Source organism: Mustela erminea, chromosome 3, assembly GCF_009829155.1.
Source record: "Mustela erminea isolate mMusErm1 chromosome 3, mMusErm1.Pri, whole genome shotgun sequence".
NCBI classification, from domain to species: Eukaryota; Metazoa; Chordata; class Mammalia; order Carnivora; family Mustelidae; genus Mustela; species Mustela erminea.
In genome coordinates, this window is record NC_045616.1 from 30,877,291 (window position 1) to 30,902,308 (window position 25,018).

Here is a 25,018-nt window from a genome sequence, read left to right on the forward strand (position 1 = left end):
AGGGAAAAGGCAAAAGTATTTTTTTCCTTGTGATGAGAACTCTTAAGATGTACTCCCTTAACAACTTTTATATATATCATACAGCAGTGGTTACCTATAGTCATCATACTGTACATTATATCCCTACCACTTATCTATAATAGGAAGTTTGTACCTTTTGACCATGTTCCTCCAATTCTCCTTACCCCCCACATCCCCAGCCTGGGAACAACAAATATGATCTTTTTTCTGAGACTGTTTCTTTGTTTTTTCTTTCTAGAGTCCACATATAACTGAGATCATACGTCATCTGTCTTTCTCTTATTTCAAAATCTTAGCATAATGCCCTCAAGGTTCATATATATTGCACAAATGGCAGGATTTCCTTGTTAATGGCTGAATAATACCCATTTTGTGTGTGCAGTGTGTGTGTGTGTGTGTATATATATACCCCACAGCTTCTTTATCACCTGTCAGCGGACACTTAAGTTGTTTCCACTTCTCAGTTACTATAAATAATACTGCGACCATGGGTACAGTATCTTTTCAAATTAGAATATTAGTTTCTTTTGAATATAGTGGAACTGAAGTGGAATTGCTAAATCATATGGTAGTTTTATTTTTTGAGAAATCTCTATACTGTTTTCCATAGTGGCTACACCAGTTTACAATCTCACCATCAGTCCCCTTATCTTGACATCTTGACATTTATCTTTTTGATAACGGCCATTCTAATAGGTATGAGGTGATACCTCATTGTGGTTTTTTTTCTTTTTGCAGTTTTGATTTGCAATTTCCCTAATGACTAGTGATGCTGAATACCTTTTCATGTACCTGTTGGTATTTGTAGCTCTCCTTTGGGAAAATGTCTATTCAGGTCTTTTGCTCATTTTTAATTGGATTAGTAGGGGTTTTTTTTGTTACTGTGTTTAGGAGTTCTTTATATATTTTCGGTATTAACCCCTATATAATTTGCAAATTTCTTTTTTCCATTCTGTAGCCTTTTTACTTTGCTGGCACTTTCTTTTGCTGAGGCTTTTCAGTTTGATGTAGTCCCACTCGTTTTTTTATTTTGTTGCTTGTGCTTTGGGTGTCACATTCAAAAAGCATTGCTAAGACCCACGTCCACGAGCTTTTTTCCTTTATCTCCTTCTAGAAGTTTCACAGTTTAGGTCTTACATTTAATTTTTTCATCCATTTTGAGTTAATTTTTATGAGTGGCATAAGACATGCATCTAGGGGACGCGTGGGTGGCTCAGTAGGCTGTCCCGCAAAGGGCTCCTTGCTCAGCAGGGAGCCTGCTTCTCCCTCTGCCTCTGCCTGCCATTCTGTCTGCCTGTGCTCATTCTCTCTCCCTCTCTCTCTCTCTGACAAATAAATAAAATCTTTAATTAAAAAAAAAATTAAAAAAAAAAGACATGTATCTAGTTTCATTATTTTGTCAATGGCTAACTTTCCCAGCACCATTTACAGAAGAGACCATCTTTCCTCCCTTGTGTTTTCTTGGCTCCCGGGTTAAATATTAGTTGACCGTACATGCTTGGGTTTATTTCTGGGCTCTCAATTCTGTTCCTCTGATCCATTTTTCTGTCAGTACCATACTGTTTTTTTGTTAAAAAAAAGTTCTAGTTCTAGTAAAAAGTAAAAAGGCTACAGAATGGAAAAAAGAAATTTGCAAATTATATAGGGGTTAATACCGAAAATATATAAAGAACTCCTAAACACAGTAACAAAAAAAACCCCTACTAATCCAATTAAAAATGAGCAAAAGACCTGAATAGACATTTTTTGTTCATCATCTTTATGACTAAGCCACACCTAAGTCTTAACAGTAGCTTGAAACCAGAAGTGTGATGCCTCCCATTCTGTTCTTCTCAGGATTGCTTTGGCTATTCAGGGTCTTTTATGGTTCTGAACAAATTTTAGGACTGTTTTTTCCTGTTTCTATTAAAAAATGCCATTGGAATCTTGACATGGATTGCACAGAATTTATAGATGACTTTTACCACTATTGACATTTTAACAATATTAATTCTTCCAATCCATAAACATGAGATAAAATTGTTGGAATTTCTCATGTTGGCCTGGATAACTAGAACTTTCATATATAGGTGGTAGGAATGTAAACTGGTACAACCACCCAGAAAACTACTGGCAACAGGTTTACATCATCTTTATGACTAAGCCACACCTAGAGAAATGAGAGCTTATTTACCTCAACAAAGATATATAAGAATACTTGGAACAGTTTTATTAATAATAGCCAAAAGCAGGGTCCCTGGGTGGCTCAGTCGGTTAGGTGTCTGCCTTCAGCTCAGGCCATAATCTCAGGGTCCTGCAGAGCCCTGCAACAGGCTCTCTGCTCAGCAGGGAGTCTGCTTCTCCCTCTCCCTCTGTGCTTGGGTGCTTGCTCTCCCCCTCAAATAAGTAAATAAAATCTTTAAAAATTAATAATAATAGCCAAAAGATGGATACAACCCAACACATAAGAAATAAAGCACTACAGGGACGCCTGGGTGGCTCAGTTGGTTGGACGACTGCCTTCGGCTCAGGTCATGATCCTGGAGTCCCGGGATCGAGTCCCGCATCGGGCTCCCAGCTCCATGGGGAGTCTGCTTCTCTCTCTGACCTTCTCCTCGCTCATGCTCTCTCTCACTGTCTCTCTCTCAAGTAAATAAATAAAATCTTTAAAAAAAAAAAAAAAAAAAAGAAATAAAGCACTACAACTATCTGTACACTGGAATACTAAAGAGCAATAAAAAGAAACCCAACAACCAATATATGCAGTATAACTCAATCTCACAGATTTACATGGAGACAAACATATAAAACAAAGTACCTAACAAAATCCTTTTAATATGAACCTCAAGAACAAGCAAAACTAATCAATGGTGATAAAAGGCAAAGTACTGCTTCCCTCTAGGAGGTGTGGAAAAACTGGGTATTGACTGAGAAAGGGCAGGAAAGAATCTTCTGAGGTGTTGGCAATACTCTGTATCTTGATCTGAATGATGGTTTCACATATATATACACATATATAAACATTATTAAATTGTTCTGATTAGCTTCCTTCCCTGAACAGTACTTATAATAACAAATAAGAATACACACCTAGTCATGTAGGTCTGTATGTGAGAAACTACACTGAAAGTAAATAGTATAATCCAAGTTCCTTGTGAGCAAAACCTGTTAACTTTGTGTTACAAATAGTATCTAACTACACAAAATAAATATTGAGGGGCTGCTAGGTGACTCAGCTGCTAAGGATCAAGCCCCACTGTCAGGCTCCTTGCTCAGCAGGAAGACTGCTTCTCCCTTTCCCTCTGCTTGGCACTCCCACTGCTTGTGCCTTCTCTCGCTATGTCTCTTTGTCAAATAAACAAAATCTTTTTAAAAAAGTACTAAAGAAGACTGAGGAATTTTTCAAATTAAAGGAGACTGAAGATATATAATAATGTAATGCAAACACAATGCCTGAGACTGGAAGAGAATCCTGGATGGGGAAGGGGTTGAAACTGTTGAAAGGAACATAATGGGGCAATTGGTAAATGTGAACATTAAAAACCTATTAGATAATAACACCTACCAAAGTTAAATACCTGAATTTGATAACTACACTGTGATTACATAAGGGAACTTCCTAGTTCTTAAAACTTATCTGCATTAGTATTAAGGGATTAAGGTGCATGATGTCTGCAATTTACTCCAAAATTATCCAGCAATAATAATAAAAACCAAGGATGTCTGGGTGGTACAGTCGGTTAAGCATGCCACCCTCAGTTCTGGCTCCAGTTGTGATCTCAAGGTCAGTCATGAGATCAAACCCTGTGTGGGGTTTCACATTCATCTTGGAGTCTAGACTCTCCTTCAGCCTCTCCCCACCACGTGCTCATGTGAGCGTGCATACACCTTCTCTCTCCCTAAAATACATAAATAAATCTTAAGGGGCACCTGGGTAGCTCAGTCGGTTAAGTGTCTGACTCTTGATTTCGGCTCAGGTCATGCAGCTGAGCCCTGCCTCAGGCTCCAAGCTCAGCGGGGAGTCTGCCTGGGATTCTTTCTCTCTCTGCTCCTCCTTCCCCCTGCTCCCGTGCTCGCTCTAAATCTTTTTAAAAACATAAAATAAAAACTGGGGTGCCTAGGTGGCTCAGTCAGTTAAGCATTTGCATTTGGGCTCAGGTCACAATCTCAGGGGCCTGGGATCAAGCCCTGCATCAGGCTTCCTGCTCAGCAGGTAGTCTGTTTCTCCTTCTCCCTTTGCCCGCTCCCCCAAAACCCACTTGTAAATAAAAGCCATATGCACATATATAACTGAATATAAAAAACCACGTATGGCAAAATGTTAGCAGGCAAATCCATTCTTTGTATTATTTTTCTCTATACTACTTGAAATTATCTCTATCAATATATTTAGTGCACTCAAATATATACTGTGTGCTTAGTAAGTTAACAACTACTATTGGATGCATGGGCTTCAGGAATTAACAGAGCAAGCACTGCTCTTCAAGGAGCTCAGCCTAAAAAAGAAAATAGCTGTAATCAGGACATACATGCCAAGAGGTAGGAGGGTACTATGAGAATACAGCTCTGGGTTAAGGTGTGAGCTGTGAAATGGGGTGGTCATCTGGAGAAGGTATCATGGAAAGCATCCTATTCTGCTGGATACACCCGAGCTGGGACTTGAAAGATGAACAGGAGTTAGCCACATAAGAAGAAAAAGGCATTCCATTTAGAGATCTGGGGATGGCTGCTATAGCTGGAATCATATGGAAGGAAGTGGTACAATAAGAAGCAAAATAAAAAGAGCCATCAGCACTAAACACAGGCAGCTTCAAACCCTGTACAACCAAACTTATAACAAGTATAATAAAGCAACAGATATAATCTCTCAATTCTAAAAATGATTAATAATCAATTTGCCTCTAAAGTTAGGAATCCACTCTCATTAGAATTACTGGGAAAACTTTTTAGTAACTCACTTACATATAAAGATACCAAAGACAAAAATTTCAATATTATCTTCTGTGGATAAAATTCATTTCTGTATTTTAATACTTAAATTTTCCTAGCACACAGAAAAGGATTAACTTCCCAAATGATATCAGATAAAATTCCTAAAGTAAGATTTAAAAATGTGCTGAAAAAGCACCAGCAAAGACAGATAAAGAAATCCTCTGCCTACTGTCCTTTTATAAACTTACAGGAAGAGGTAGAATAAATCCACCAATAGTTGCTCTGTACAAATTCTATCAAGATTAAATCACAATACGCAGGATTAAATGCATAATAAAGTAGGTTTCATTACAATAAAATATACTGTTTTGTTAAATAACAAGCAACAAAAATAAGTCCCAAAACAAGTGAATTGCCAAGTATCATTTGCTTGTGCAACAACTGGTGTTTCACAACAACAATAAAAATACACTGAGGTGGGGCGCCTGGGTGGCTCAGTGGGTTAAAGCCTCTGCCTTCAGCTCAGGTCATGATCCCATCGAGCCCCAGGGCTCTCTGCTCGGCAGGGAGCCTGCTTCCTCCTCTCTCTCTCTGCCTGCCTCTCTGCCTACTTGTGATCTCTGTCTGTCAAATAAATAAATAAAATCTTAAAAAAAAAAAAAAATACACTGAGGTTATCCTAATGCATCCTTTGAACAGTATCGAGAAACCATTTTTCACATCTTTGTCCTAAATCTACTTCACTGAATAAAAGTAATCAGAACCCAATTAACAACGGTGAACCAAAAGGTCAAGGGTTGGAAACTATAATGATGGCACTAAGCTTTCTGTTGACAGTTATATTCACACCTTGTCCCTGAGAAGGCTGCCACTGCTTCTTTCAGTTCAGCCCACAGACACAGCCCTTATAAGATGGGTCAGATTCTGCTATAACAAAACACCCCTGGACAGCCATAGATAATGAAATAAGAACAGTAACATAACTAAAACAAACCAAATTAATTTGTCATTAGCAACTTAAAAGGGTAAGCACCCATGACAGAACTGCATAACTTAAAAGTCCCAGAAAAAGCGTTTAACGCATCAGCCTAGCTAATGGAAGCTAAAAAAAATTAGACAGAACTCCTCCTTATAGATTAATACAAGGGAAAATTAAAAGAAACATTATTATTTTTTGGAGGAGTTTGTGGTAATATCCCAATCTGGTTTTAAACTAAAACTTAACAGACAGTACATCCTCAACCTACTACCACCGAACAGTACTGCAGCACCATCAAGTGGCAGAAGGACACACTACAAGTCTAGGACCACTAAGTGAACACTTTCATTACTCAAAACGGCAACTGCTATGAACTAAAACTTTATCTCACCAATATTCATGTTGAAGGCCTAACCCTCAATGCAACTAACTGTGTTTGGGAAGAGGGCCTGTGAGATGATAAAGGTAAAATGAGGTCATAAGGTTGGGAGCCTAATCCAATAGGGCTGATGCCCTTGTAAGAAGAGGAAGAAACACAGGTGGCTCTGTGGGTTATAAATAAGCCTCTGCCTTTGGCTCAGGTCATGGTCTCAGGGTCCTGGGATCATGCCCCACATCGGGCCCTCTGCTCAGTGGGGAGCCTGCTTCCCCCTCCCCACTCTGCCTGCCTCTCTGCCTACTTGTGATCTGTCAAAAAAATAAATAAAACCTTTAAAAAAAAAAAAAAAGAAGAAGAAGAAGAGGAGGAGGAAGAGACATGGCACACTCTGCACTCACAAAGGCACCCAAGAAAGACCACATAAGCACAGTGAGAAAGCAGCCATGTGCAAGCTGGGATGAGAGCCCTCACCTGAACCGTATGAGCAGGCTTTAACTTTATCTTGGGAGCCTCTAGAACTAGGAGAGATAAATCTCTGTTGTTTAAGCCACTCAGGCCATGATACAATGTGCAACCTTAATCTTAAAATTTTTGTCTCTTTATATAACAGAGGCAACCATTTAAAAAATCAGATGTAGGGGCACCTGGGTGGCTCAGTGGGTTAAAGCCTCTGCCTTCGGCTCAGGTTGTAGTCCTGGGGTCCTGGGATCCAGCCCCACGTCGGGCTCTCTGCTCAGCAGGAAGCCTGCTTCCTCCTCTCTCTCTGCCTGCCTCTCTGCCTACTTGGGATCTCTGTCTGCCAGATAAATAAATAAAATCTTAAAAAAAAAAAATCAGATATAAAAGTCAAATTCTAATCCCAAAATTTATTAAAGAAAAGGTTTTTTTCTGACAAGTTCCTTTATCAGCTAAAAGAGATGTTTCTTAGATAAGAAAGGTTAGAAGAATTATTGTTATTATCAAAAGGGAAAAAATCTTTCCCTGAAATTGAGACTACAGTTCCTAAGAATATTTGAACTTTCCTCAGAGCAAGACAAAAACTCTAAAACAGAAAACCAAAAGTGATTTGAATCAGAAAGGTAAATATTAGAAAATATTTATACTTAAAAAAAATCACAAATTCCTTCTGTTTTCATCTATGTGTTAAGAAATACTCATTTACAAATATTCCTTGACTGCCTATATTGTAGTTCAGGAACATGAACTCCAGTACCAACCACCAGTGTTTTGCATCCCTATTCTGCTGTTCACTGTGAGACCTTGGTATATGACTGAACTCTCCCATAATGGTTGTATTCCTCCCCACAAGACTCTCTATAGCATCCTGTCATCAACACTCATTCTCCCACTCCCCATGCCCCTAATATATTTCATTTACTTTCTTAGAAACTTTGGTGATCTATAATCATTACTGAAATTAGCACCACATGAATTGGAGAATCTTTTACCTTAGTATCCCAGAGCAGAAAACAAGATAAACTAAACTGAAAACTAGGTGCCTCAGCTCACAGGTTAACTGCCTCTGCACCCCCCATTCCCTCCCCCAATACTTTATTTCTGCATCATCCTGACTCTTTATAATATAGTGTATAAAACTGGTCAGAAGAAAGGTTCTAGTGATAGATGTAGATAATCCCTTAGACATGGGGGGGATAGTTCTCTTCAGTTTTGCAAGTTCAAATACTTGATTTCCTCCAAGTTCCCTCAAAAAGATCCAATTAAAAATACAGATCTCACCAAATTTAGTCCAAATTTAGACTGTTTTATAGTTAATGCAGTGTCTTTTCTGGACCTAGACAATTATCTACTGCTATAGGATTAACCCAACTCTACATACAGAACTACACATCAATTCCTCTAAGTAGGATGCTATGATTTCTACTTGTCCTTCCTTTTGAGCAAGAGAATCAGAGTTTGAGGACATAAAAGGGAGACTTTACAACTGCTCCATTTCATCTCCTACCACCTAGAAAAAGTAAAAGGAAAGCTCTTAGAGTATGTGTCAATTTCTCTCCTGCTACCTAAACAGCTTTATATGTTAGGAGGTGTGTATAAACCTTCACTTACCTGGATACAATGACTTTGTCTATAAGCTATTGAAAACACTTACTTCGGGGGCACCTGGGTGGCTCAGTGGGTTCAAGCCTCTGCCTTAGGCTCAGGTCATGATCCCAGGGTCCTGGGATTGAGCCCCACATCGGGCTCTCTGCTAGGCAGGGAGCCTGCTTCCCTTCCTCTCTCTCTGCCTCTCTCTCTGCCTACTTGTGATCTCTCTCTCTCTGTCAAATAAATAAATAAAATCTTAAAAAAAAAAAAAAACTTACTTCAATTAGCTGTTCTATATTAAATTTAAAATGCAAACCATTAATGGTTTTTCTGTGTTAAATAACTTCTAGTAGTTTATAAGAATTTTAATTATTATTGCTCACTAATAATTACATCCAAACTTAAACCAGGTGGTGAACATTGCTGCAGCAAAACACTGAATTAAAAAAAATAATAAGGCAACAGATCAAAATGAGATTTGCCACAAAATCTATACTGCCATCTCAAAAATATTTCAAAGTTAATCACTAACACCTTAGGTTCACCTCAAGTTATTAAGTCCTTACATAACTCTTCTTAATAAATGTGTATCTCACAGAGAAATTAAGTAGCTCACCCTAAGTCTCTAGGCTACTAACATATATGAGAACTATTAACAGGAAAAAAAATCTTTCAACTCCTAGGCTAGTTTTCTTTCCATTATATCATGCTTCTTTATAGCTCAGGGTCTCAAATTTCAAGGATAAGATGTAGTGCAGTAAGTTACCAAGGAACTGATAAATAAGAATACAGTCCACACGGTGTCTGGGCAGCTCAGTGGGTTAAGCCTCTGCTTTCAGCTTACGTCATGATCCCAGAGTCCTGGGATCGAGCCCCACATCAGGATCTCTGCCTAGCAGGGAGCCTGCGTCCCCCTCTCTCTCTGCCTGCCTCTATTCCTACTTGTGATCTCTATCTGTCAAATAAATAATTAAAAAAAAAAAAAAAAAAGGATACAGTCCACAGCATATCACAAGTAATACATAATTACATAATTAACACCAAGCAAATGTCTAGACAATAACTTATAAAAGTTCCGAGACTATTATAGGGTAGTGCTCATGAATTAATTTTTTAAATACATGGCATTTTAATTAACAATAAACTTTAGAAATTTTCCACTCTACAGAATGACTAGAATCAGAAAGACAAGAAATAACAAGTGCTGGTGAAGATGTGAGAAAAAGAAACTCCCATGCATCTGTTGGTGGGAATGCAAACTGGTGCCACACTGTGCATAACTGTATCAGGTTCCTCAAAAAATTATAAAAATAACCACATGATCCAGTAATTCCACTACTAGGTATATATCCAAAGAATACAAAAACGCTAATTTGAAAAAGTATATGCACCCTTATGTTTATTACAGCATTATTCATAACAGCTAAAACATGGAAGCAACCCCAGCATCGACTTGACAGATGACTGAATAAAGATACGGTGTGTGTACGCACACATACACACAGGAGTATTACCCAGCCATAAAAAAGAAAGATCTTGCCATTTGCAACAACATGGATAGATCTAGAGGGTATTATGTTAGGTGAAATAAGTCAAACAGAGAAAGACATTACCATATGATTTCATTTATATGTGGAATCTAAAAAACAAACAGCAAAAACAGGCCCATAAATAGAGAACTGATGGTTTCCACAGGGGACAGGATTGAGGGATGGGCAAAATGGATGAAGAGGGGTGGGTAGTACAGACTTACAATTAAGGACTGAGTAAAACATAGGGATGAAAGGTAGAGTATAGGGAATATGGCCAATGGTATTTTAATAACAGTGTATGGTGACAAATGACAGCTACACTTGTGAGCATAGCATAATGTTTAGACTTGAATCGCTATGTTGTACACCTGAAACTAATATAACACTGTGTGTCAACTATACCTCAATTAAAAAAAATTTATTCACTCTAAATCTCATTGATAAATAAACTCAGATACTGGATACAGAGCTACTTCGTGGCAATCCTTCAGGCAAAAAAGATCATTTGAGCTGGGTCTAGATAGGATTTGAATAGGCAGGAAGAATAGAGAAACTTCCAGTTAGGGAAATAATATAAGCGAAGTTTAGAACTGAAACAAAGCAGTCAAATTCAGAGACAGAGAATAAATTCTTCTGACCGAGAACAAAGACAAATTTAGGAATAGCTAAATTTTGTGTTGGGGATAAGGGAGGGAGTTTCAATACTTAAAAGAATTAAATTTCATCTTATAGACAACAAGAAGCTAGACAGGGTTCTAAGCAACAAACGTAAATTTCTTAGAAAAGCCCAAATTGTGTCTTGGAAGCCAAGACTATAAACGTAAAACAAGGACTGTAATTGCCAAAATGTTTTACCAATTACAAATCCAACTCTTAAAAAAGGGTAGAGAATATATCATCAAAATAGAAAGGAGTTAGAGATAACAATTAAAAATGGGCAAAAAAGAAAATGGAGGGGCGCCTGGGTGGCTCAGTGGGTTAAGCCTCTGCTTTCAGCTCAGGTCATGATCTCAGGGTTTTGGGATCAAGCCCCGCATTGGGCTCTCTGCTCAGTGGGGAGCCTGCTTCCCTCTCTCTCTGTCTGCCTCTTTCTCTCTCTGTCAAATAAAGAAAGAAAAAGACAACCTTAAAAAAAAAAAAAAAGGAAAGAAAAAGAAAATGGAAACAAATTAAGGGAAGAATAATAGAAAAGATATGGGCAAAAGCATCGTTATAAAAGATAAGTTACTTCATGCAGTCAAGTTCTAGAAAGAGGATTTGATGGTCCAAATAATAAATCTCCATGGCTAAAAAGCACACTCAGGGGCGCCTGGGTGGCTCAGTGGGTTAAGCCTCTGCCTTCGGCTCAGGTCATGATCTCAGGGTCCTGGGATCGAGCCTCACATCGGGCTCTCTGCTCAGTGGGGAGCCTGCTTTCCTCCTCTCTTTCTGCCTGCCTCTCTGCCTACCTGTGATCTCTGTCTGTCAAATAAATAAATAAAATCTTTAAAAAAAAAAAAAATTTAAAAAGCATACTCAAAGCATAATCACCAAATATTACTAGGTTTCAAACTGCAGGAACTCACCTCTCTAGCAGCACAATCATGAGGAGCTTCTTCTTTATTTACTTTTCCTTTTGGAAATCCCCAGCCTGATTTTGCTAGATACCCCTGAACCAGTAGTACCTATAAAAACAAGCAGAGGTAAATATAAAACTTGCTTTCTCCTTACTTCAAGTAACTGTCATAACCAATAATTTTATACACTACTTGATTTTAATATCTTTTAAGAGTCTGACTATACCACTACTAGTGTGAAGGCAGGCATTCTGACCATTTTAAAGTATTTCTCCAACAATTAAATGACTTTTTTTGCAGTAAGTCATACTACAAGTAGAAAATAGTAAGACCCAGAATGCAGAAAAATATGCAAAATTTGGCCTTTTAGCACTAAAGTCTATTTTAAAACCTGTTTAGAACAAAATAACACATATTTTACTAATAAGATTAAAACAGCTGATCACTGCACTAAAAATCTTTTATTACACTCACATTTTCAAGTGTCTCATCAAGAATAATTGCACCATAGGTTGGTACTCCCATTTTATATTCCTTCCACTCATCCAAAACTTTTTCCACATCTTCACCTTGAGGCAGCAAAAATGGACAATGACTGAAGAGTATACATAGTGTTAAGGAAGCTCCTCTCTCTAAATACAGCTTGAGTACTTATATACAGATAGAAACCTATTTAAATCAACTATGAATTTTATATGAAATTACTCAAATCTTCACCTAAGTTTCCCCTTATTTATTTTTTCCACATTTGTTTCCTCCTGAACAAGTATAAATAAAATCTTAAAAAACAAAAATAAAAACAACAACAACAAAAAAACAACAATCAAAGAAATACTAACTCTGGGTATTAAGGAAGAATAGCCTCTTTCAAAAGAAATTGGGCATGGTCCCCCCATACTGGACAGTGTAAAAATTTACTTTTTTAAAGTAAATAAAGCCTAAACCTGTAAAGTATATGCTCAGCCTTCCAATTCTCCATGTCATCAAATGTCTCATCACTACAACACTGTTAATTATGAAAAAGGTGGGAAAAATTTTAATTTTTGAGTGTTTCTCAAACCAAGGACATATGCTTAAGGTTCCTCAAGTCCTTTATGAAAACACATATTCTATATATTCTGTGTTTTTATTTTGATGTTAACCTAAAAACATGTACTATGAGCATATTTTCAATCATTTGGATGATGACATATATCAAGTACTACAACTTGATTTCAGAGACCATACTGATACTAGTACTACTCTAACTGCTGTGGGCTACCAAAAATGGAAGAAAGTTAATACACGAAAGATGCATTAGGATCAAACAATATCCCAGCACAAAAAAAAAAAAAAAAAATTTCTTAACAGACGTAGAAAAGAAAGATGTGCAAAAACGGGTAGTACAGGCCTATCAAAATACCCTCAAAGAAGCATTATATTCATGTTGTGATTGGCAGCTAGTTGGTTTTAAAAAATCACATTAATTCATTTTATGAAAACATATTTTAAGTTCTATAAGCTTTATATTTAAATTTTTATTTTGGTTTTATACTTGAAGTGAAAATTACAGAGGCCATCAAAGAGCCCCCAAAAAATCAACCATCTATGACAACATTGTAATTAGACAGGCACTAGGTTAACCTCAATATAATTAATACAATCTCAATACAATGCCTTCAGTTGGGGAAAGGGAGAAAAAAGAATAAAGTATGGATACAACATCAACCATTCCATGAAGCCCTACAATTCTAGACAGGCTTGCTAACATTCTGGAAAGGTACTTCCCACTAACAGTCTGGCTTTAAATGTTTACAAAAACCCCTTATGAGTTTTAAAGTTATCACAGGCTTTTTAGAATCTATATATAAATTTTAATTAAATGTTTATTTCTTCCATTAAAAGCTTTACCAGAGGAAAACATAAAAATACACCAGGAACAGAGATAACTCCTTACAGTTCTATACCTAGATTATAGCTTCTTAAAAGCCAATCCTTCATGATTTCTCCACAGAAATCTATGACCAAGGCTTTAACAAAGATAATGTTCAATAGAACTTATATCCCCCTCTGGCTCCTCTTTTACTTTTTTAAGATTTTATTTATTTACTTGAGAAAGAGCATGAGAGGAGAGAGGGTCAGAGAGAGAAGCAGATTCCTGGCTGAGGAGGGAGCCCAATGCGGGGACTAGATCCCGGGACTCCAGGATCATGACCTGAGCTGAAGGCAGTCGCTTAACCAACTGAGCCACCACAGCACCCTCCTCTTTTACTTCTTCATCGTTAATCAGCTTGATCATTTCTGCCACTGAAATGTCTCTTCAGTGTTTAGTCCCTCTACTATGGCTTAGGACCTTATTGCTACAATGTCAAGTAATTTGACAACCTATCCTATGGTTTAACCTATCTCGCCAAGTAAGTCTTCTTGAATACCATTTTCAAATGATTTGCATCATATTCCTTAACCTTGCTCAAAAATGTTTCATGGCTAACATATTTAGAACAATCAGTGTTATGTCCATATTCTACAGTGACCTAGTTGGTGTCGGGGCGGGGGGTGTCTTTATTTCATGGAGCTCAGGGAAAATTATAGGGAGCTGAGTACAAGGGTTATTTTCATTCTTATTCCAATTCTAGCACAGTTTAGTGAATTTGTGAATGTAATTCCATTTGAATACATGATTTATAGTTCAAAACAATGACTTACAGAATAAAAATCAGTTTGGCTCAAGGTTTAAGAACCCACAAATAATCCCTATATACCTGCCATCTCTTCCTAATGTGTCCCCATAAGAACTGTCTCCTCAATACAAACTAATTTACTTCCCGAGATATCCCTTGTATTTTCCAACTCTCTAATTTTGCTCAATCCTTTTCTTTACATGGAACATACTCCCCACTCCTCTCTTTATAAAATCCTATATTCCCTTATAAACACAGCTTTGCCCCCCACCAAAAAATCTCTGAATTCTAAAAACATTTCCTATTAGAACCATAAATAATTCATCAATTTTTTTTTTTTTTTTTTGCCTTGTAACATAGCTTCTCTTATAATCTTTAGTTTGTGAGACACCTGGGTGGCTCAGTCAGTCGAGCATCTAACTCTCAGTTTCAGCTTGGGTCATGGGATCCAACCAGAGTCGAGCCCTGCATCAGGCTCAGCGGGGGAGTCTGCTTAAGATTTTCTTCTCCTCCCTTTGCCCCTCCTTGCTCTCAAATACGTTAATTAATAAATCTTTAAAAATAATTACAATAATAATCTTAAATTTCCAAGTGTATCTTTGATAACTGAGAAATTGATAGGTTTCTATCTTATTTGTAAGAAACTTCAAAAGCAAAGACTTCTTTGCACTTGCCACAAAACTAAAAACACTGATTTTAACACATTAAGTATTCAGTAATTATTTAAGAATTTCTGTCCCAGAAAGGTAGTGAATTAAAGATCATCTGATTAAATGGAACAGCAAGAATAAACTAAAAATAACAGGTCAGTTCTAGAAATAGGCTAGTTATTTCTGAAAGAGAAAAATCAAATTTAATTCTAATCATCAGTGCACATTTCAAGGGGTCCTCTACATAAAAATAAAAACAGTATTAAATTCTGCCTACTATTCATATTTGACAGTTTTTTAGAAATCAAGGATGTTCACCTAATAACTCATAAATCTCAAAGGAGATCAAAAGAAATCTGTGCTGAAATGTTTTCTTAGCAACAGTGAAAGACAGTCATAATAATAAAAGGATATCAGCTTTAGCAAAGTCTCTTATCCCACACTGAGGTAATCCTGGTGTGTTCTGCATGTAGAAATCCAAGTAAAACCAATGGGCAAGCTCAATTTGAAAACACACTCGGATAGCATTGTCTCTTTCCTCGCTGGGAATATGCAAAATAAATCGGCTGTCAAAAACAAAAAACATATTAAAATTACATTTACAGACTGTAATGATTTTAACTTACTTAACTGCTTCACCCCTGACCCGCCAACATAAAAAAGGGACCAAGAACAGTGCTGATCAAGGAAGCAAAATTTGGGGGAAATTATTATAGTAAGAGAAGTCTGGAAGGCAGCTATGCTCACCACTATGGCACCAATGCTGCACAAGGTAGAGGAGTCTGGAAAAAAAAAGTTTATCACAGGTATCTCACTCATAATAGAATTTTTTTAAGAGACCTCCTAAGAATATACACAAATATTTTCATTCATTCAAACAGGAAAGATGTTAGGTGCTTAATCTCCACATTTAAAGTATTATAAAGAGACATTAAAGAAATCAACCCTGTTCATTAATAGAACAGATAACCTCATCTGCAGAATCTGAGTTTAAAATAAAGTATACTCACTTTTTAAAATCCCAAATTCTTTTCCAAGTACATTTGAAGGGAGCTGGAAATATTCTATATATATAGTATATATACTACATACATATGTAAAATACACTTTATTATTTGTATGTGATGAAGATAATGAACCCCTCTTTGTGCCAACAAGTCAGAATTTAAAAAACTAAGTGAACTTAGGGATTTACAGCACTCATTAAGCAATCACCAACTGCTTCTTCCATTACATAGCCTTGTTTGGTAATGACCTCGAGAGAGAAGACTGAACCACATTAAAAAAAAAAAAAAAAATCCATTGGTTTTTGAGTTATTTTAAAAAATTAAAACTTAGTATCACCCACCTTGATCACTCACACTATTCACTAGCAAATATTCTTGGCAGGTTTCTGAGTTTCAAATCGACCTCAAAACCATGGTTTTAAATTATAAAAATAATGTAACATTTCCACAGAGGAATGAATATGTAAATGTTAAGACAAATGTAGGTAAAATAATCTACACTTCAATACAGAAAAACTTTGAGGAAAAGGGAACTTAAAGAGCATATATACTAAGAAGAAAATGTGTAACATGCAACTCTGATGGCATTAGCTAATACAAAAATCAAAACTCTTCTACATGGCATTTGAGATCCAGTCCTTGCTCACCTGCATAACCTCTTACTCTGTAAGTTCTTTATACCCAGCAATACCAAATTCTTGGAAATGTCCTAAACTATCATCCACATACTATATCTACTTCCTTTTCCTTGTACATCTAGCAAACTCCTGATTTGTCCTTCATGACTTACTAACACTACTCTCTTATGTAGACACACCAGGCTCCTCTGAACAAATTTACATACACTCAGACTCCCACTCCTTTACAATTATATCGCTTTTACTATTATTGTCCACAAACTCCTCCGAATTAGTTCACTGAGATAATGTACTCTATTCTTTTTTTTTTTTAAAGATTTTATTTATTTATTTGACAGACAGAGATGACAAGCAGGCAGAGAGGCAGGCAGAGAGAGAGAGGAGGAAGCAGGCTCCACGCTGAGCAGAGAGCCCGTTATGGGGCTCGATCCCAGGACCGTGGGATCATGACCTGAGCCGAAGGCAGCGGCTTAACCCACTGAGCCACCCAGGCGCCCCAATGTACTCTATTCTTGTATATTTTTATTCCCATAGTCTAGTAAATTGTTTAACAATACTTTGAAAGTGACATACTGATAGTTATAATATAATGTTTAAATGCTTACATAGGTTCCTATTCTGGTTAGATGAAACACACAATCCACTCTGTCCCTCGAATAAAATGCAGCTATTAAAACCTTAACAAAATGCACAGAGCAGCTACTGGAGGACTACGAAAAGTAAATAGTAGCAGGAAGGCTGGGGAAGACAGTATTCCAAGTGAATTTACCATTTTTCCACCTTCCAGTATCACCTGGGTGGACTGGGGTTTGGAGGTGAGCACCAGCACGAACAGAGACAGCCCTAGAAGCCTTCTAATTCTGCCTCAAGGATGGAGAGAGGAGTCTAAGTAGATCTCCTAACACTTGAAGATAGGAAAATTCTTCCTTTCTTTTCTCCTTTCTCCCATGCCCCAGCCCCCAAGCAATGCCATCGTGGTTAGAGGTGGCTCCAAGAGTGGCTTTAACAGAGACCCACAGAGGCTAAAACTCTAAGGGACAGGAAACTTCCTCTTGAATCCTAAGAACTGTGTGGTTCCAAGAGAGTAGGGCCAATCTCCACAGCTTTTATTCTTCTAACATCCAGATGCTCAGTCTCAGATATAAGCAGAAACACATGAAGTGTGAACACCAGAGCGGCTCTCTGGCTACAGAATCCAAAAGGACAGACCCAAAGAGCCATTATGTAGCAAGGAGAGAGCAAAAGAGAAGCAGCTCAGGAAAACGGTCCTTGGAAATTGTTTATGAACAAGGCTCAAGTCCAAGCTACACAAGCTTGGATCAGACAGCAAACAGCATACCACCAACTTTGTGAACTGAACTCTGACACAGACCACTGCTAAGTCTCAGAATAGCCACTGGATGGTAAAACAGAACAAACAGCAATGCAAAAAACTAAACTTTTATCTGATTTTATCTTACTTAACACATCTCTAAAACTCTGGTTTTTATTTTCTAAGTTTGGGGCATTATTTCCATTATGGAATTAACTCTATTCCCACTCCCATTCTACAACCCCTTCTGATCTTTTCACCCACTCAACAAAATTCTATCAGCTTTGGTTAGGTTGTCAACTTCAGCACTACTAACATTCTGAAGCAGGCAAATCTACGCTGGAAGGAGCTTTCCTGTGCACTGGATGATGGTCAGCAGCAACCCTAGCCTCTACCCATTAGATGTCAACAGCCCTCCCCACCCAAGGTGAAACAACCAAAAAGATCTCCTAATATTACCAAATGTTCCCTGAGGGGAGCAAAAATCACCCCCACTGATAACCACAGAGTTAGATCAGCACTCAGTCTTTCCATTACTATGACTCTGTAAAAGTAATTCACAACTAAGCCACATAGTAAGCTAGGCTTACTTTTCCTTTCCTGCACAATCCTTCGTTCTTACCATAATTAATAATTAATGTCTTATCACTGCATTTGCTTTGTGTTCTCTATTACTCCTGTCATTAATTCAATCTTCCAATAGTTTCCTAAATTTTTTTTCTCAGATGTTAATTCAAACACATAGTTTCATCTTGAAGAATATCTTTGAGAATTCTTATCTGTTCCAGTCTGAGCTGGTTGTCATCTATGACTGTCTACAACAATCATACACATCTGTCATCCTACGTTGTCCTTTCACTGGCATCCCATGGCTCCCTATGCCTCTATCTCATTAGATTTCCTGTTTCTTGTACCCTGTCTTTCTCCTCAATCTTCTTTCCTCTTTTCATTGAAGTATATTCTCCCAAATCTTCTGGTGGAAAGATGCAAGGGAGATAAATATTGACACTCTGTATCTCAAAATACCTTTATCTTCATATTTGACAACTAGCCTAGTTACAGAATTATAGGTTGAAAATAATTTTCCTTCATAGTTTTGAAGACAATGCTGTCTCTTGCCAGCCTCCAATTTTGATATTGACTGAAACCATTCAGATTCCTTTGTCTGGCATATTTTTTTTTTTTTTTTGCCTGGAAGATTCCAAGTTCTTCCTTCTGTCCCCAGTGTTCTGAAATTTTCCAGTTGTCTATTTTTTATCTACCGCACTAGCCATTCAGTGGACCTTGCCTATTTAGAAACTCACATCCTTCAGTGCCATGGACTGATCCTCCTAATTCTTTACTCTCCTCTGGTATTTCCTACCTCTGATTCCTTCCCCCACCCCTCACCTTCTGAGAAACATTCTCTACTTTATTTTGCAAACCATCTATTAAGATTTTTGGTTTTGCACTCATATTTTTAATTTTCAAATGCTATTTTTAACTGTTTAAATTATGCTTTTATAGACTATCCTGTTTTTCCATGATCACAAAACTCTACCTCTCTAAGGAGATCGCTATTTTTTTTTAACGTTTACCTGCCTAAGTCGATTCTTCCCAATTGTCTTTTTTTTTCTTTTAGTTTTAAGCTCTAGTTTTCATCTTAAGAGACCTATTCAGATTTTCACATTTAAGTGACAGACTACAGAGCTATTTAGAAAGGTTGTCAAACTATGAGGCACCATTTAAAGTGAGTGATCAGGCTGAGCCATTTAACTAAGGAACCACCAATGTCAGTATCTTTAGGTCTATCCTCATGTGTTAGTCAGATCACCTAAAGATTCTTCCAGTCTTGGACCTGGAGGGTAAAGGCCGAGCTCTGTCATGTTCTACTAGCTGAGCAGGGGAAGAAGGCTGAGGATTTTCAGTACGTTTACAGGCTATATAAATTCACTTCTGCCATTTTTCAATATTCTCTTATTCTAGAGTAGATTCATACTATTATACTAGTCTCTCATTTGGGTCTATTAGGTCTGCAAAGTCACATACAACATTCCCTTTTAGTCACCAGATTTTGTTGCTCATCATTTCACCCATTATTCCTTTCCTTGTGGCTTTATATATTTAAAAATTTTTTTAACTTTTTTCTTTTATTGGAATCAATGTTTGCATACAACCTACGTTATCTTTAACCAAAAAGTTTCATTTCAAGTTAAGTTTCTAGACACCAACCACAACCTAAAAGGTGGTAGGAAAGGACACGGGACAAAGAAATCCAATCTCATTCCCATCCCAATCCAGAAAAGCCCCAAGTGAAGAAAGGTAAGCTGGAAATGGGAATAAGAAATAGGACTTTTAAAAAAGGAGAAACATGCCAGGACACCCCCTGTGCAAAGTACCGCAGGAATCCCTGGCCTATACCCACCTCTGCTCCAACCACGCTGCCAAGGAACCCACTGCAGAGAACACCCTGGGACACCCCCACACACACACTGTGCCCAGCCTCATCTCCAGCCATCTAGGCCAGGGCACCTTTGCATGGGCCATCCCAGACCAGCCAACCTTGTTACTGTTTCAATTTCAGGAACCCTGCCAGGATACCTCTGTTCAGAAAACCTCAAACCACCCCAGCCACTGTCTATTTCAGCTTCAGTGATCCTGCCTGAGTGCCTATGCATAAAGAACCCCAGACTCCCTCTGCTTCCAGTCACTTCAGTTTCAGCTGTCCTGACAGGGCACACTCTATACAAAGAGTTCTGGGACCACCCTGGCCCATGCCCAATTCAGCTGTAGACATCCCACCAGGCCAGTCCCAGCAGAGTGCCCCAGAACCCCGAGCCCACACCAGCCAAAGCCCCCGCCAGTAAAAGTCACTGGGCACACACAGTATACGAAGGGGACAACCATACACAAGACCATGCCCCTCAATTTTAAAAGGGCTGTTCTGCCCAATTCCTAGAAAACACACACAGAAACTCAAGCAAAATGAGGAGACAGGAATATGCCCCAAACAGACAAAATCTCAGAGAAAGAGCTAAATGTAACAGAGATAACCAATCTACCTGACAAAGACTTTGAAGAAATAGTCGCGCTCACCAGACTGGAGAGAAGAGTGGAGGAACTCAGTAAAAACTTCAACAAAGAGATAGAAAATATGGGGGAAAAAATACAATTGAAGAGTAACTGAAATGAAAAGTACAGTACAGGGAATCAACAGTAGATTAGAAGATGCAGAAGCAACATTCTTGAAAACATACTAATGGAAAGCACTCCAACTCAACAGTTTAAAAAAAAAAAAGAAAAGAGGATAGGTCATGGGATCTCTCAGGTAACATCAAGTGAACAAAATTTGCATTACAGGAGTCCCAAAAGGAGAAGAGAGAGAGATGAACCTAAGGAGTTCCACACCATGACACATAACAACTAAAATGTCAAAGATTAAAAATAAAAGAATTTTAAAAGCATTAAGAGCAAAACACTTATGTACAAAGAAAACCCCAGAAGGCTATCAGTTAATTTTTCAGCAAAAACTTTGCAGGCCAGAAACAAGTGGCATGACATATTCAAAATGCTGAAAGGAAAAAAAATTCACAACAAAGAATAATCTCTCTGGCAAATTATCATTCAGAATTGAAGAAGAGATAAAGAGTTATTGACACAAAAATGAAAGGAGTTCATCACCACTAAACCAGCCTTAAAGAACGCTAGAGGCTTAAGTGGAAAAGAAAAAGCCATAACTAGAAGAAAATTATGAAAGGAAAAAATTTCATGAGTAAAAGCAAACATACATAAGGGTAGCAGAGCAAGTACTTACAAAGCTAGTATGAAGGTTGTAAAACAAAAGTAGTCAAGTCAATTATATCTAAAAAATTAGAGGAATTCACAAAACAAAAAGACAAAATATGACAACATATATAGATAACATGGAGTCGTAAAAATGAAATTCTTTCAGAATTTATTCAAACTTAGGTGACCATCTCCTTCTCTGATTTCATCTTATTTTTCCCTCCCTTCCCATATGATCATGTTTTGTTTCTTAAATTCCACATGTGAGTGAGATCATATGATAATTGTCTTTCTCTGATTTACTTATTTCACTTAGCATGATACCCTCTAGTTTCATCCATGTCATTGCAAATGGCAAGATTTCATTTTTTGATGGCTGAATAGTATCCCATCAACAATTACTTTAAATGTAAATGGTCTAAACGCTCCAAATGAAGGATATAGACTGACAGAATAGACAAAAAACAAGTCCCAGCAATACACAGCTTACAAAAGGCTCACTTCAGACCTAAAGACACACTGAAAATTATGGAATGGAAAAAGATACTCTATGCAGATGGAAACGGGGGGGGGGGGGCGGGGGGGGGACCAGAGAAGGAATTCTTACATTAGGTAAAACAGACCTCAAAACAAATACTGTATCAAGAGACAAAGGGGCATTACCTAATGATAAAAATATCAATACAAAGATGATAGAATAATTGTAAATATCTATGTATCAGACAAAGGGGGAGAAACCAACAGTAAAACAAAAGCAGGGAACCTGAACACCCCACTTATATCAACTGATAGATCATCTAGGCAAAAAAAAGTCAGTAAAGAAGTAGTGTCTTTGAATGACACTTTAGACTGAATGGACTTAATAGATATACACAAAACATTCCATCCTATTACAACAGAATAAACATGGAACACTCCCAGGATGGATCACACATTAGGCTACAAAACAAGTCTCAACAAATTTAAGACTGAATCATATCATGCTTCTTTTCTGACCACAACAGTGTAAAACTGTATCTCAACTATAAGAAAAAAGTTAGGGCACCCTCGTAACCTTCGTTAGAAGGGTTAGAAGGGTTAGAAGTTAGAAGGGTACCCTCGTAACCTTCGTTAGAAGGGTTAGAAGGGTAACCTTTGTTAGAAGGGCATCAGACGTTGCTTAAACGTCTGATGTCAGCTTAGGTCATGATCTCAGGATCCTGGGATCCAGTCCTATGTCAGCTCTCCCTCTCCCTCTACCCTTCCCCTCAGCTCCTGCCCGTACTTGCTCAAGCTCACTCTTTCAAATAAATAAAATATTTTTTAAAAGTTTAAAAATAAAAGGGAAAAAAAAACTAGAATCAACACAAACACGTGGAGACTAAACAACATGCTACTAAACAACCAATGGGTCAGAGAAGAAATTAAAGAGGGAACTGAAAAATACATGGAGACCAATGACAATGAAAACACAATAGTCAAGTCTTTGGGATGTAGCAAACACAGTTGGTAAGAGAGAAATTTATAGCAATACAGCCTGCCTCATGAAACAAGAAGAATCTCAAACAATCTAACATACCTAAAGGAACTAAAAAAAGAACAAGCCCAAAATTAGCAGAATAAAGGAAATAAAAAAGATCAGAGCAGAAATAAATGATACTAAAAAAAAAAAATCAATGAAACCAAGTATAAAGACAAACAAAACTGATAAACCTTTACACAGACTCAAAAAGAGAAAAGACCCAAATAAATAAAATCAGAAAAAAATGAGAAGAACTGACAGCACAGAAATACAAATGACTATTAAGAGGCTACTATAAAAAAGGTGTATGCCAACAAATTGGACAGTCTAGAAGAAAATGGATAAATTCCTAGAAATATACAATATTCCAAAACTGAATCAGGAAGAAATAGAAAATCTAAGTAGACGGATTCCTAGTAACCACATTGAATCAGTAATCAAAAAACTTCCAGGGGTGCCTGGGTAGCTCAGTGGGTTAGACCTCTGCCTTTGGCTCAGGTCATGATCTCAGGGCCTAGGATCAAGCCCCCTCATCGGGCTCTCTCTGCTCAGCAGGGGATTTGCCCCCCCACCCCCGCCTTTGCCTGCCTCTCTGTCTACTTGTTCTTTTTCTGTCAAATAAACAAATGAATAAATAAATAAATCTTCCACCAAAAAAAGTCCAGGACCAGACTGATTCACAAGTCAATTCCACCAAACATTTAAGGAGTTAACACCTATTCTCCTCAAACCATTCCAAAAAATATAACAAGAAGAAAAGCTTCCAAATATACTCCACCAGGCCAACATTATCCTGATACCAAAACCACACAAAGACACTACCAAAAAAGAATTCCACCGTCCTGGGATGGAGTCATATAACGTGCTCCTTGCTCAGCAGGGAGCCTGCCTCTCACTCTGCCTGAGGCTCCCCCTGCTTGTGTGGGCTCTTTCTGACAAATGAATAAATAAAACTGAAAGAAAGAAGGAAGGAAGGAAGGATGGATGGAAGGAATGAAAGAAAGGAAGGCCACCAAGCTATAATCATGAAAACAGTATGGGGTACTAACACAAAAATAGACACAGATCAACGGAACAGAGAACCCAGAAATAAACTCACGTTTATTTATATGGTCAATCTACAACAAACATATATGGGGAAAAGACAGTCTCTTGAATAAATGGTGCTAGAAAAACTGAAGATTTACAAGCAAAAGAATGAAACTGAACCACTTTGTAACACCACACACAAAAATAAACTCAATATAAAATCTAAATGTAACATGAAAGCTTAAAACTCCTAGAAAAAAACACAGGCAGTAATTTTTTTAAAGATTTTATTTATTCATTAGATATCAAGAGATAGAGCACACACAAGCAGGAGATGCTGCAGAAGAGGGAGGGAGAACCAGGCTCCTCCCTGCTCAGTGGGATCTCCTGGGATTCACCACCCAGCTGAAGGCAGAGGCTCAACAGACTGAGCCACCCAGGCACCTTAGCAGTAATTTCTTTGACATCAAACTTAGCAACATTTTACTGGGTTTGTCTCTTCTGGCAAGAAAACTGAAGCAAAAAATAAGCCACTGGGACTACACCAAAATAAAAAGCTTCTGCACAGCAAAGGAAACCATCAACAAACAAAAACAACAAAACAACCTACTGAATGTAAGAAGATGTTTGCAAATGATATATCCAGTAAAGGGTTATTATCCAAAAGAACCTATGCAACATCAAAAAACAAATAATCTGATTAAAAATGGAAGAGGACCTGAATAGACATTTTTTACAGATGGCAAAGAGACACATGAAAAGATGCTCAACATCACTCATCATCAGGGGAATGCAAATCAAACCGTAATGAAACATCATCTCATACCTGTCAGATTGGCCAAAATCAAAAGGACATGAAATAACAAGTGTTGACAAGGATACAGAGAAAAAGAAAACTTCGTGCATTGTTGGTGGGAATTTAAATTGGTACAGCCACTGTGGAAAACAGTAGAAAGATTTCTCAAAAAATTAAAAACAGAAATACCGTATGATCCAGTAATTCCACTACTGGGTATTTAACCAAAGAAAACA

General features: G+C 37.6%; 1 protein-coding gene across 2 annotated transcripts in view; it reads right to left on the minus strand.

The window, feature by feature from the left end:
- Positions 1-25,018, minus strand: part of DCP2 (decapping mRNA 2) — a 53,998-nt gene that overhangs the window by 21,731 nt on the left and 7,249 nt on the right. For both annotated transcript variants that reach the window (XM_032335537.1, XM_032335536.1), the window contains exons 2-4: positions 15,149-15,300; positions 11,899-12,026; positions 11,434-11,532 (exon numbers count right to left, since the gene is read on the minus strand). In XM_032335537.1, the coding sequence (XP_032191428.1) occupies positions 11,434-11,532; positions 11,899-12,026; positions 15,149-15,300 (379 nt within the window). The remainder of the gene's footprint in view (positions 1-11,433; positions 11,533-11,898; positions 12,027-15,148; positions 15,301-25,018) is intronic.